This window comes from Triticum urartu, unplaced genomic scaffold, assembly GCF_003073215.2.
Source record: "Triticum urartu cultivar G1812 unplaced genomic scaffold, Tu2.1 TuUngrouped_contig_7863, whole genome shotgun sequence".
Classification (NCBI taxonomy): domain Eukaryota; kingdom Viridiplantae; phylum Streptophyta; class Magnoliopsida; order Poales; family Poaceae; genus Triticum; species Triticum urartu.
The window spans coordinates 1-14,164 of record NW_024118749.1 but is presented as its reverse complement, the minus strand read 5'-3'; the positions used below and the strand labels follow the sequence as shown (position 1 = coordinate 14,164).

The following is a 14,164-nucleotide window of genomic DNA, read 5'->3' as shown; positions in this document are numbered from 1 at the left end:
TATTTGAAGACCAAAATTATTTAACCCCGCGCCTTGGAAGCCGACTCAAGTGGATTATTCTTCACAATATTTTTCTATGAGAAACCAGCATCAGCAAATTGAGTATGAAGCCAGCTTATTTGACCCGGATTTTCTAGATGAAGGAAATGACAATTGGACTTAAGGATAATCAGGTCCTGTCTCAGGAGAATATTTAACCCGGAGCACAAGGAATTAAGGATGATCAGGTGCCAGCGTACAAATTTTTTTAACCCGGAACACAATCTGTCAAAGTTGTTCTTGTGTTTGTTTTACAGGATTAGTTTAACATGGATAAATCCAAATTAAACTAGGGGCTAATGACGGGGATATACCCCGCGGTATGACCCGGCCGGAAGTATGACCCGGCCGGACTTGCGCTTCACTGATGACCCGCCGGAGGACTGGCAACTCATGGGTCTGGCGGCTCACTGGTCAGACGACTCACGGATGACCCCGACGGCGGGTCACACAGAAGACTAGGCCCAAGGCCCAGTAGGCCGGCTCATATTATGGTGGGCCGGCTTAAGACAGAAGGCATGAGGAATATTTCCTTTACAAGGAAGCAAGACCCGTACTTGTATCTGACTTGTAATATAGAATAAGTTAGTTCTAATCCTAATAGGACTCTACATGTAAGCCGCCCCTTCAACTTATATAAGGAGGGGCAGGGCTCCCCAAAGAGGGACAAGCAACAAGAAACAATATCTAGGGCTAGACACAAAGAGGAGAGTCGGCTTACGGCGATTCCCTCATGATGATAATGAGACCTAGCCACAAACATCATGTTGGGTTGTTACCGGATGATGTTTCTTGGGGCCCGAAGCTGTCTAAATCCTTGTCTTATGTTGCGTCTCTCGATTCCGCCCAACCCCTCTCAAGCTACCACATAGATGTGTTGGCCTCGCGACTAAGTCCTCACACTAAGGACATCTGCCGTGACAATTCCATGACACCTTCCATAAACTTCTCCCGCTTTGCGACATCTATGGCCACATCATCAGGGGCATAGCGAGATAACTTGCTAAACTCATCCGCGTACTGAGCCACAGTATGGTTCCCCTGGCGTAAGTTGCGAAACTCACGCTTCTTCATACTCATTGCTCCAGTTGAGACATGGGCTGTACGGAAAGCTTGCTAAAACTGGTCCCATGTCACTGTGGCTATAGGGTAGGTGACAGTGTAATTCTCCCACCATGAGGCTGCTGGTCCATCCAACTGATGTGCGGCAAAACGCACCTTCTCAGCATCGGTACATCCTGCAGTGGTTAACTCCCTTCCAATCCTGCGGAGCCAATCATCTGCTACTATAGGCTCGGTGCTACTGGAAAACACCGGCGGCTGCAACCTCAGAAAACGGGCTAAGTTGTCAACTGGTGGTGGGGGAAACTGAGTGAGCTCCTGTGGGAAAGCAAATCCGGGGTCACATCTCGGAGGCATCTGATGGGTTTAGAGGGGAGAGATTAGAATAGAATGAGGTCTAATGAGAAAGCACTACCCATATGCACATGAGACAAACACAATCATTTCACTCAATCAATCAAGCAAGGCATACAATCGGTCTAGAACTATCGCAAAAGTGCTCAGACTATTCTATTTACATGGTGGAATACTACTACTGATGCGGTGGTCTACTAAAAATATTCCTTGGTTGAAGACTCCATGATGTATGCTCCATCTTCATCTTTAAAGTCATCATCGCTAAGGTCGGAGTCGGTGTCGTCGATGATGATGTAGTCCTCCAGGCAAATCTCCTTGGGTTCTTCATCTTATCCTCTTGGTGCGGGGTCTCCCAGGAATACTCCTAGCTTCCTTTCCAGATTGTCATTCTTCTCCACTAGTACGACGATTTCTTCCTCATAACACGTGTAGCCTTAAGTTCTTCCTCCAGTTCCGTGATCCTATTCATTGCCTTCTTTAGATCTATCATGCCTGCGCACATCTGATTCTCCTGGCGTCGAATGTGCTGGTTTAGTTCCTGGATGAAAGTTGCAATCGATCTATCCTTCCTGGTGCTGATCATCTCCCATTGCTCATCTCGGCGCCCACAAATCTAATAGATAGTATCCTTAAGCTCCTTGTGATAAACTTCTCCAATGCGTCCCATGGTGATGTGAGCTACCATACTCTTTCCTAGACTCCAGGTTGGTGCATCAAAGGAAAACTCTATGGGTTTAGTGACTGGCGTGAAGGTCCTTCCTGGAACTTGAACTTGAATCATCCATCGCTCCTATTCTGGTAAAGTGGCATTGTAGGTCCCGGTGAAGCTTGGTATTCCTATGTTCAGGTACCTAGTGACTTCCTTTAAGTGTCATCCAAAAGGTGCTTCTTCATCCGGTTGTGCAAACTTGTTTCTTGCATCCGCCATCCTAAAGAGTAGAAAATGGAGAGGAGTCAGAAATGAGAAGAGAATAGTGATCTATGGTCTTAGCTTAGTGGTCGTGTCCTACACTCAATGTGTGCTCTGATACCATCTTGTAGCGACCCGACCTCAAACGGTCAAGTCTCTGTGTTTCAGTGTCATCCCTGGATCGGTAATGCTGACAGACACATTACTCGAGGATTTATAACAGAGTAGCAATCACACACTTATTACATCGAAATGTCTCCAAAGAGAACTTAATACAATAAATATGGCTTAAGGCCATCTAATACGATAACAACGGAAGGCTTGGAAGATAAGGTGAGTCCATCAACTCCAACGGCATACCTGAGCTGCACGGCAACGACCTAACGAACCTTACTCCTCGTCTGAAAAGTTTGCAACATAATACGTTGCACCCCCGAAATGGGTCAGCACATGGAATATGCTGGCAATGTAACACATAGAGAGTAATGGAAAGAAACAGCTGTTCTATATGCATCTTTGGCTGGTGGAAAGCTCTATGGTTACAGTTTTGCGAAAATCTAATTTTTCCCTACTGCAAAGGAATAAATTTATTTAACTATCATGGTAGTTGAAACATCATTGAGAAGGTGCCCCCAACTCAATCCCAATTAACGGTATTAACAACCCAACAATATTAAGTTAAAAGTGATGAGATACTTAAGATACTCCAAGTACTAGATACTCAAGATGTCCATAACCGGGGACACGGCTAACCATGATTAGTTTGTACACTCTGTAGAGGTTTGCGCAATTTTCCCCACAAGACTCGATCGCCTCCATTGAATTTCTCGCACTACATGGTGTTTGAGAAACGGATGACCGAGACACAGTCTTTCAGAAACATTAACTCTCTACTCCGGGCAGACCATACCAAACCTACAACCCTTATCTAATCTCGGAATCGTTAGAAGTATGATCTCCGAATCTATAAGCTTTGGCCTGCCTTCTTCCCTTATCTAATCTCTTAGGTAATAAGAAAGTGGTGTTAATTGTCACGCTAAGGAGCTGACCAGTGACATTTCTGTCTCAATTGAAGTCAACCTTACTATACTCGCTTGTAGGAGATCATCGCTCAGAAGGGCGTTCTTTCGCTAGAAAAACAAGAGTTTGAAGATCACCCAACCCACGAAAAGGTCAGAACTCTCGATCTAGCCCCACTTTCTATAGCAATTTATTGACATGTTGTTTCGAATGTCCTTGAAAAGGCCTACACACATACCCTGCCACTCAATGTGTAGCGGGTTTGTTCAGTAGAGATGGGTAGAGCGCACAAGTATTGGAAGGAAAGTTTCACCCTTATTAAAAGAGAAAAAGTCTGTATTGAGCTATGATCTGAATTCCTTTCTTATTAGTTTCCAAGTGCAAAATGTTCATTGCCTTGATCAGAGCCTTTAAGCCTTTTAGAAGCGAGCATTTCCACAACTTCTATTTTTCCTAAAGCTAATGAACCGAATGGAAGAGAAAAACTTGGAATATATAATAAAGAAGGAACCAACAAGAAAATAAAGAATTGTTCCAACCTCGGCTCGAGGTCTGTCTGGAAATGGAAAATAGTTCTCTCTCTCATCTGGTCTCGCCACAGTGACAAGAAAAACAAGTGAATAATTGGAATAGAACGCAATCGTCAACCAAAATCGGGTAGGATGTATTATAAAAGAAAGCCTTGCCTCACTCGCAAGTGAGGACCTCACCCCTCCTTCCTCATTTATTGAGAATGGAAAAAGACAATGTTCATTGCTTCCTCAAAACAAGAGTTCCACGGGCGGCTGCTCCTGAACGAGCTGCTCATGCTCAAACTGATCAACATAAAGTGGAAAGTGTAGTAGAGATATTACTCGCAGTATGAGAAGGAAGAGAAGATCTAACCTCTCTACTTGACACCTCTGAACCAACTTCATTCCTAGCTAAAACAGGAAAGCTGAAAGTACTCAAGCTTCAAACTCCTTGCTAACAGCCCTACCGATAAAAGGAATAATGCTTCAAGGACTATATGACTAGCTCTTATACGAGTTCCTGGTAAACCACTACTTGCGTAAAGTACTCCGCTCGCTCCCCTGCTCGTTCAAAGTATTCCACTTGCTAGGATCTTAGTAAATAAGCTTGCTCCTTACCTTTCCTTCCTAGCTTTGAGAGAAATACTACCTGTAATAACACAATGAACTTATCCTACTTAGGGAACAAGATGGCATAAAGGGCAAAAGAGAAAGAGTTACACCTGTGAGAAAACCAGGTGGTGTTACTTTCCTGCTTCCACCTGAACCTGCTTGCAGGCCTTATAGAAAAGTCTTATATAAGATAACTAGCTTGACAACAGGAATTCTCTAACTTACTTGTAGATGACGAACTTGCTGAAGGAGGTTAAGATAGTTTTCCATTAATGGGGAGAGAGAAAAAGAGTCCTCGCTTTCATAATCGGTAATCAGAGTCCAGGCTTCCTACACCCATAGTTTACGACAACCTGTGAACCGACTAACTCAACAGCTGGCCTTAGAGAAACTGTCCTAACTTATCCAAGTAGTCCTAATAAATGGCCATGATGAAATACTCTTCCTTTCCCTGCGGCACTCGCTTGAAGGCCTCGAAAGCTGACTAATGCTGATAGGAAGAACTTTCAAAGTTCTCGTTAGTCCTTTCATTGAAGCTAGTGACATCATCTGACTCTATCAATTCATTTCTATCTTCTTTTTCTTTCATTTATCTCTTTCCTATCTATACAGTGTATTACCCCAAAAGATAGTGAGTTAAGCAAGCATGTGGGAAGTAAGCGAGCAGGGTGAGGCGGCGGCTTGTAGAAAATCCTCAATCTCTATATCGGAGTCAGCATCCGTTTTTGTTGGAGTTTCGCTGTTAGCTTACGTCCTTTTAGCTAGTTCGACGTGTTTTCATTAGTCCTTCAAGCAAGTGAGCCAGTTGCGGTAGGTCTTTTTAGCCTTTAAGTAGTAGTCCTGTTCAAAAGATAGTTATCATAGTGAAGTGAGTTATTATAGGTTTTCGAGTTTCTTGAAGGCCAGGCAGTCAGCCAAGGAAGGAAGTTATGGTGTGGAAGTCTTCTAGTCTGTCCTCCCCTTGAAGCTCTCGAGTACACTAGGGGAGAGGTATCGAAAGTCAAAGTATAAATCAAAGTGAAAGTAAGAAGTATAAGTAGTAGGCTATCGATTAGGTTTTTCTACTTAATTAAGCTGCTTATGCAAAGTTTTAGAATTTGTTCACATATGCAACGTGATTGGGGGCATATTTGTTGCTTCCCAAGGTAGTTAGTTCACCACACAGGCATGTTAGTACTAAACTGCAGAAAACTATTAAGTCATCCAATTCATGCCGCATTGCAAGATTACTCTACCACTCTATAAATGGTATATAGATAAGTGTCTTCACTTCATCAAATGAAAATCAAAGAAATTGAGTACTAACACGTATTGCTATGGATGCTGCAAAGAGGCTTTCGGCAGCAATTCCAGAAAAAAGGAATAGGTGTTTTAGCCAGGTCATAGAATCAGGGGGGATATGCCAAGAAGAAATCCATGGAAATCAGCATTCCAAGAACAATAAGTTGGCACTTTCTTTCATATATAAACTATTTATTGAGGGAAAAGATATGAAAAACTAGAGTGGAATCGATTGAATGCACTATCGTTATGCTTTGGCCAACCCTCTTTTCCAAGTTCCTCTTGTTTATCCAATATGTATTCCAATCAGAAATCCAAGGTAAGGTCAAGCCAAAGGGGAATCTAGGTACTGTTGACCCAGGAAATCAAGTATCAAAGGACCCGGGCAATAGGTTTATGACTGAACTGAAACTAGAGCAGGGAATAGCAGGATGCCTATGTTTCCAATACAGAAATCCTTAACAGAACAGAGCACAGACAATAGGGCCAACTATTGATCTTACTTTCCCTCAATAAATAGTTTGGATTGGATAAACAATCCTACTTTCATTCCAATCATAAAACAAGGGAAAAGATCAAGGGAGAAAACCCTTCCAAGAAAACTAGTAACCAAACCCTGACGAACTTGCATTTGTTGAGCGAAAAGAAGAGTTCAACAGGAAGAACGTATGAAGAGATTGAGATGTTTGGATCTTGGCTAAATTTATAAGCGAAGAATGCACGTGAAGTATTCAAGGTACATTCGACTATATCTCATTCTATAGAAACCATTTCTCAATCTATAGAAACCATTTGCTTTAGGTAGACGTGATGGTACTTCCACTATTTTGGCATCTTATGGAACCCAATTCGAGATATATAAACTAGATCCTTGTTATTAGAATGATGATCTCTTGGCTATGACTGAGTCATATATTAATGGAAATGGTTTTCTCCTCCGAAAGTCCAAGTTGAGTCCAAGTAGTGGCAAACTAGAATCCTTCTTTTCTTTTCCCTTCGTGGTTAGTTTCAGTTCAAATGACGAATTGAGATAGAAACCAATGGATTCCAGTGGCCGGGGGATCCTATGTCTATAGATAGATTCAAGTACCATTCTATACCCCTTCCCTAGCACCCTATAGACCTGTTTTGCTAAGTGGGTCCTACTTAGCTGGTCGGCCTAGGGGGGATGCAATTCAAGAGACAAGTTCTACAAGTTCTCATGGCCGAGATCCCCGTATTGGTAACGGGGCTGGTGCTGACTCGTTCAGAGAACAGACCCCCGATGTTCTTGGGAAGAAAGAGAGAAGGACGACCCTATAAGGGAGATCCTGTGTTGGAAGATATTGGTGGGTGTCATCTCGTTCAATTCTGGGTCAAATGACAAGAGGGCCGTTCAAGCAGATTAGAAGTAGACGTTGTTGAGAAAAGGACAAAGTGCCACTATGGAGGTCGGAACAAGCGTCTACCTAACAAGTGAATTGTGATTGAAATGATGATGGCAACAGGTTGAGCTCTACCCACTGAAATTGAATCCATCGATGCGGTAAAGGATAGAGCAGAAACAAATCCTCCATTTCCCTGCCTTGCGACCGAACAAAGAAGAAATGCTAGAGTGAGGAGACCTGTTGGTTGACCAACTGAAGGAAACGACGCCTCTCCTGCTTTGCTTACTTTTGGCCAGCATTCGTCTTCGGCTTACAGTAGCGTTTGCAGCTCTATTGGAAATCGAATTTCTATGTCCGTCCTTCTCTGCCCGCCCATAAAAAGCATCAACTCCTAGTGCCGCCATCCACCACAAGAGTAGGTAACCTGCTTGCTCTTTTCTCTATTGGGGGATCTAGGTATATCTTCCAACTCTCCTTCCTGCACACTGGCATACAAAGCAGCCTCATAAACTGCATTTTGTAACTGAACCTCCACAGTTTTCAAACCTAAGGGTGGATCAAAAGGCACCGGTATTCTCTAATCTAACTTGAATTCAGATCAATAATCAAGGGGCACAAGAAGAAGGCAAGAGCGTGGTTCCGGCTAAAACCAACTCTGCAAGGAAAGCAGAACTCAGCGGTGACTGATCCGCTCGAACCACACTACTTACTTAGGCTCACTTACGAGAGCTCCCCTGACTCTGATCTCTGATCTAGTAGATGCGAGAAATCAATCCAACTCCATCTGATATTATGATCTTTGCAGAGGACAAAGGTACTAGGGATATTTCCTCCATTTATATTCATAAGAAAGAACTCCCACTATTCGTTTGTATCAGCCGGGTCTTGGTGAATCAAAAAAAGGCGTAGATAATGTGCATTGCTTTTGAGTTCGATTTGAACTAACTATTTTCCACGGTTCTCCAGGAACCTACCGTTTGTTTGGAGTATAGCCAAGTGGTAAGGCATCGGTTTTTGGTATCGGCATGCAAAGGTTCGAATCCTTTTACTCCAGATTATGAAGACCCGATCGGATTTGTCAAGAACGAGCTAACAACTACAGGGGAAGCGGCTCAGTATCAACATACCACCTGCCCGTCTTATCAATGACAATCATCCGTTTGGATGAGGCCATTCTAAGGGTTGTTTAGGATTGGTATCTGCTCTCTTCCCACGGAGTTCTTGTCCCCATGACCAGTATCAGCAGAGGCAAGACCTGTAAGCATCAAGCCAGCCAAGAAGTAGAAGTTGGTAAAGATGGCACAAACAAAAGAAGAAAGGAACTTGGTTGGTGATCTTACATACGGGAGGCCTTCTATAGAGTGAGGCAAATAGCGATTTTGCTATAGATACTGGGATCAGAAAATGGTAGTGGATGTGGACGCCGAACAGGTGGCACGAAATGCTCGTTCAACGGACGGAGTCATACCACCGCCTCCTCCTGCAAACGAGCAAGTTCTAAGCTTTATCGATCTTCTCCGGCTCACGAAACTCTGGTCTAATGCCCGCCTTTAGAAAGGACCCGTTTCTTCCTATTATTCATATCTGCTAGGGGTACGAAGGAGAAGGAGACCGGATGCGTTAAGCTTGTTGGTAAGAGTTCTTGTCATTATTGATAGTGGCCCTAGAGAAAGAGCTTACGCTGATTGTTCTAACTTCATTCATATTTGATTCCGCAACTGAGACCTTTTCCACATCTGTGCCAGGAGGGCAAGCGGTCAAAGCAGAAAGGGTTCTCGCTTCTCCGTCTGGAAGGACACCAAATGGACCAAATCCTATCGATCTTTCCTTACGACTCGACTTCAAAAAAAAGGCCGCAGAGGGCTAAAGGCAGTATCTTTAGTCTACCCAACTCCCTTGCTGCCTATTTCCTTTTATACGGTCATTTCATGGGGCCACAAGAACCATCAATTGCATTATCCCTGGTACCACACATCACTCCAATCAGAATAAGCGGGAATGCTGGTTGGAAAGACAGAGAAATAGAATAATGAGAATCATATGGTCTGCTTGGGAAGATAAGCGAAGAAAGCTCTAAGGTTTCCCTTCCTGCATTCTGAGCTTATCAATTCGTCCCACGCTATATAGTGAAGCAAAGCTATCTATAACTCGAGCATATCTTTTATCCAGAAGGTAGTGGGATTTCACCCGTACTCGCCCTTCCACTTCACACTTACTAAATTAGGCTGAGTGTATGCGCACATGAAAACAAACAGAAAATGAGTGAGCACTTTCTTTCTATAGACAACGGTCAAGTCTGTGATCCAAACAGTGATGAAAAGAATTCTCAAATCATTCACAGATGGACGTGAAAGAAGGAAGAACCAAATGGCACTGCTTCCTCAAAGCGAGCTTCGGGTACCCAATCAAGGGACTAATGAAACACCAGTACATGTCATACAGAAGCTCCACTCATCCCTCCGCCAGCCCAACCTAAGTTTCTATCGGACTAAGCTATTCTTCAATCCAGTGCCCTAATCCTTTCGAACTTGGGTCCAGAAAATAGTGCTATTGTACAACCTGGGGAAGTCAAAGCACATTCTAAGTGGGCCGCATGGGTCGGCCCTTTCACCTCATTCTTTTCCGTTTCCACACTCTGAAACCGGGTTCTTTCACTTCAGTCTCTCTCATAATCAAGCTGAGATATGATGCCATTTCATCCTAGAATGTTGAGAAATCCCTTGTTGGCTGGGACGGACCCTTAGTATAAGATAAGTCAACACAACAGGTTGTGTCAGTTTCTCAAAAGACATGGGCTCGCCTTTCAGGGTGACTAGCTGCATTCATTGGTTTGCTTTCTTCCACCAACTTCACAACCATCCTTCGTTGATGATAGGCAAGCTCAACCACAGTTTTCGTAGTTTGGTTCAATTCATTCAGCATTTCCATTTCCAATTGGTAAGTTCTATTTTCTTTGACCCAAGGAAGAAGATCACAAGCGGGAGTCCTCTCTAGGAAGAGATGCTTTCCAAAGGTCGTACGCTACTGTTGAATGGCCAAATAGGGATTGCAACAGAGTAAATAACTAGAGTATCCTGCCGTAGTGGTAGCTGCATTTATGCGACCAGGTCTGAGCCACGGGAAAAGACCAAATTGGATTGGATTTCACATCCGCGGATGGAAGACCGTAGATTTCTCACTTTCCCTACTCGGAGAGCATGTGTATGTAGTCCGCCTGTATCTACTTATTTATTCGGAGAGCGCCATTAATAGGATTCAGAAGTCGTACAAGCTATGGCGGAGCCGTTTACCAATGCACCCAGTTCTCCTCATATTTGATTCTTTTTTTGGTATCATTGGTTCCACGTACGTCTTTTGGGCGAGCTTTCTTCACTGTCATCAAAACCAACGCTCAAACCGAAGCTTTCCGAGCAGTTGTTTATTTCTCACTTTAGCTGTTGTCATTTTCCTCTTCCGAATTAAGTGAGTGAAAAACAAGGGGATCAGAAGAACAAACAATAAGAATGAGGGATTGAAGTCCATTTCCTTCGTACCGTATTTCAACGGATCGGGTAGTTCTAGTCTTTTTTTGATTACTCCTTCCTTTTTCCCATCATTTGACATAACATGATTAAGAAACTATTTGATGGTCAACGGAACGAGTAGAGAAGAAAAATGCCCTTATTCCAAAGGAAGTGAGTGCCAAAGCGAAAATAGAGTAAAGAACAAAAGAACGAAATGCAAGGGTTGCATCCGCTGTTTCAAGTCCGGACGGTTCCTCCGCTAGGTTATTGAGTTGGCTCCCCCGTTATTCTTCATCAGACAATGCACACTTAATGGAAAAACGAGGTGTCTTTTTGGAAAACTTCTCTACTTACGACTTTGTTAGCGCTTTGAGGGCTTCACTATGTTCTCTGAAATCTTGTATAAATAAGAAAGAAGTCTTTCTCAGGAGATGACTCTGCTGATACCGAGTTTCAATGCAAAATGGCTCCCGCTTCTTCTGAAAGAAAACAGGGGAAAATCAATATGGAGCCTTAAGAGGCTTATCTGGCCGATATGACTTCCTGAAATTCTTTCCAGATAAAAACCTAAAATGGAGGGGTTGGGACTTTGGCTCCAGGCTCAAACTCTATCTTGTGGTAGACTGCCCTCCTAGGGATCGCTTGGGAAACTAACTTGTGGGGCATGACATCCCAAATTCATCATTTACATTAGGAATTTCCTGACAAAAAGTCTTATGTGTATGGGATCCGCTCTTCTGTTAGCATGAACACATGAATGAGATTCTTCTTATTCTTCCTAAATAGAACCCCAACCCTCACCTTTCCTAGGACTGTCAAGCCTTCTCGAATTAGGTCTATGGTAGAAGCTTTGAACGTAGACCCGGATACAAATCTTTCGCTCATTGAAAAGTGAAAACCTGTGACTATATCGTCCTGAAGACGGATGCGGCGGGAAGAAGGGGCATTTAGAAGTGGTGCTGACTTTACATTTAGGTTTCGGCATAACAAAGCTTGCACTGTCTTTTCGCACTTAGGCGCACAACGTGCCGTTGGTAATGATTCTACTACGGTGCTGCAAATTCGCAACCTGATCCTAAGTAATCGTTGCTGTTCATTGGATTCCTCCGGAATTACTTCGTTAGGATTGAAGAATTGCTGCAATTCTTCCTGAATAGACTCAATTCTCCCGTTGAGAGTTTCTTTGAAAGTCTTACCTAAAATTTTCCGACTGAATATGAGAAAGCCTATAAAACAACGAGCTACTATCATTTCTTCATTATAGATTGAGATATTCTTCGGACTTGATGCATAAATAGATGGAATAGCAGCAAATAGCATATTTCTATCCTTCATATCCGTAGAAAGAAATCTCATCCCTAGGTAACTCCATCTTTTTCAGCTCTGCTCCCTCACTTTTGAAAGGAAAGGAGACTGATCTTGACGTCAGCGTTGGTTTTTCCCACGAAACGAATATTTTTTGGATTGAGATTTCACATAAGCATTGCACAATGATCCGCATTAGGCGGGGAGCAGCAATGATACCGCCGGCCAGGAATAAGTACTTATCCCTCTTATACTTAAGAAAAGAGAATAGAAGTGGTTCCTTTTCTTTCTATACGAAATTCGACGATTTCGTTTGTGTTCATGTTGGCATAGGAGAACTACTAACTTCCGCCATCTGCATTAGTTACGTTAGCATAGGTAGGCGGTTCTCATGCCAAAGGGGAAGCTCTCGCTCAGCCAAGTGCACAACCTGAGTAAGTACACTTATCGAGGAGTGATAGGGCAGCAGAGTTTGAGGCAAAAAAAGATTTGGGTGGCTATGGGTGATATGGGGAATCTAACAATTAATTGACAATGATTTCACCGTGATGTGCATTGGTAGCTTCAAGACGAAGGCATTTTCCATATGTAAGCCACAATTTCAGTATCTTATTCTTCTGAACCAGGAAAAGCGTTCTGGTAATGAGGATGAAAGAAGAGTACGAAAAAGGAAGTCAAAAGTAGTAGTCTTTAACAAGGCTTTCCTTCATCAGCGTAAATATCTAAAGTAGAGGCTTTGATATAAACATAAATACCATAATAGAGGGATCAATCATCACATTCTGCTTTGTTAAGAAAGAAGGATGACCTAGATAGATAAAGGTGGAATGGACTACGTGCAATCCCATCCATGGAAATATTTTATTTAATGTAGAAATATGTATGATGTGCTGCTAGGAAATCCGCCATATACCCTAAAAACGTGTGCCAACCCCTATGCATAGGTTCATGGGCGGAACCCGTAAGTTGATCACCAAAACATACATCAAGTGAATCACGTGGTATCCCATTGTCACCACAGATACCCATGGCAAGACATACATCAAGTGTTCTCAAATCTTTAAAGACTCAATCCGATAAGATAACTTCAAAGGGGAAACTCAATTCATTACAAGAGAGTAGAGGGGGGAAGAAACATCATAGGATCCAAATATAATAGCAAAGCTCGTGATACATCAAGATCGTATCACCTCAAGAACACGAGAGAGAGAGAGAGATCAAACACATAGCTACTGGTACACACCCTCAGCCCCGAGGGAGAACTACTCCCTCCTCATGTTTTTAGGGTATATGGAGATATATAGGCGGAAGAAGTACATCAGGTGGGCCACGAGGGGCGCACGAGGGTGGAGGGTGCGCCTAGGGGGGGTGGGCGCGCCCCCTGCCTCATGGCCTCCTCGTAGAGCCCCCGACATGCACTCCAAGTCTTCTGGGCTTCTTTCCTTCCAAAAACGAGTTCCGTGAAGTTTCAGGTCAATTGGACTCCGTTTGATTTTCCTTTTCTTCGAAACCCTAAAACAGGGTAAAAATAGAAACTGGCACTGGGCTCTAGGTTAATAGGTTAGTCCCAAAAATGATATAAAAGTGTATAATAAAGCCCATAAACATTCAAAACAGTAAATAATATAGCATGGAGCAATAAAAAATTATAGATACGTTGGAGACGTATCAGCATCCCCAAGCTTAATTCCTGCTTGTCCTCGAGTAGGTAAATGATAAAAACAGAATTTTTGATGTGGAATGCTACCTAGCATAATTCTCAATGTAATTTTCTTTATTGTGGCATGAATGTTTAGATCCAAAAGATTCAAGACAAAGGTTTAATATTGACATGAAAATAATAATACTTCAAGCATACTAACAAAGGAATCATGTCTTCTCAAAATAACATGGCCAAAGAAAGTTATCCCTACAAAATCATATAGTATGGCTATGCTCCATCTTCACCACACAAAATATTTAAATCATGCACAACCCCGATGACAAGCCAAGCAATTGTTTCATACTTTAGTAATCTCAAACTCATAAACCTTCACGCAACGCATGAGCGCGAGCCATGGATATAGCACTATGGGTGGAATAGAATATAGTGATGGGGGTTATGTGGAGAAGACAAAAAGGAGAAAGTCTCACATCAATGAGGCTAATCAATGGGCTATGGAGATGCCCACCGATTGATGCTAATGCAAGGAGTAT

At 42.9% G+C, this 14,164-nt stretch overlaps 1 protein-coding gene across 1 annotated transcript; it reads right to left on the bottom strand.

Annotated features, from left to right (window-relative positions):
* Nucleotides 1-11,377: 11,377 nt before the first annotated feature.
* On the bottom strand, nt 11,378-12,019 carry LOC125531692 (ATP synthase protein MI25-like). Its single transcript, XM_048696002.1, has one exon. It carries the CDS (start codon nt 12,017-12,019, stop codon nt 11,378-11,380), a length of 642 nt encoding a protein of 213 aa, XP_048551959.1.
* Nucleotides 12,020-14,164: the final 2,145 nt, after the last annotated feature.

Coding starts and splice junctions, on each gene's coding strand:
- LOC125531692 (XM_048696002.1), bottom strand. CDS start 12,019: ATGAGATTTCTTTCTACGGATATGAAGGATAGAAATATGCTATTTGCT.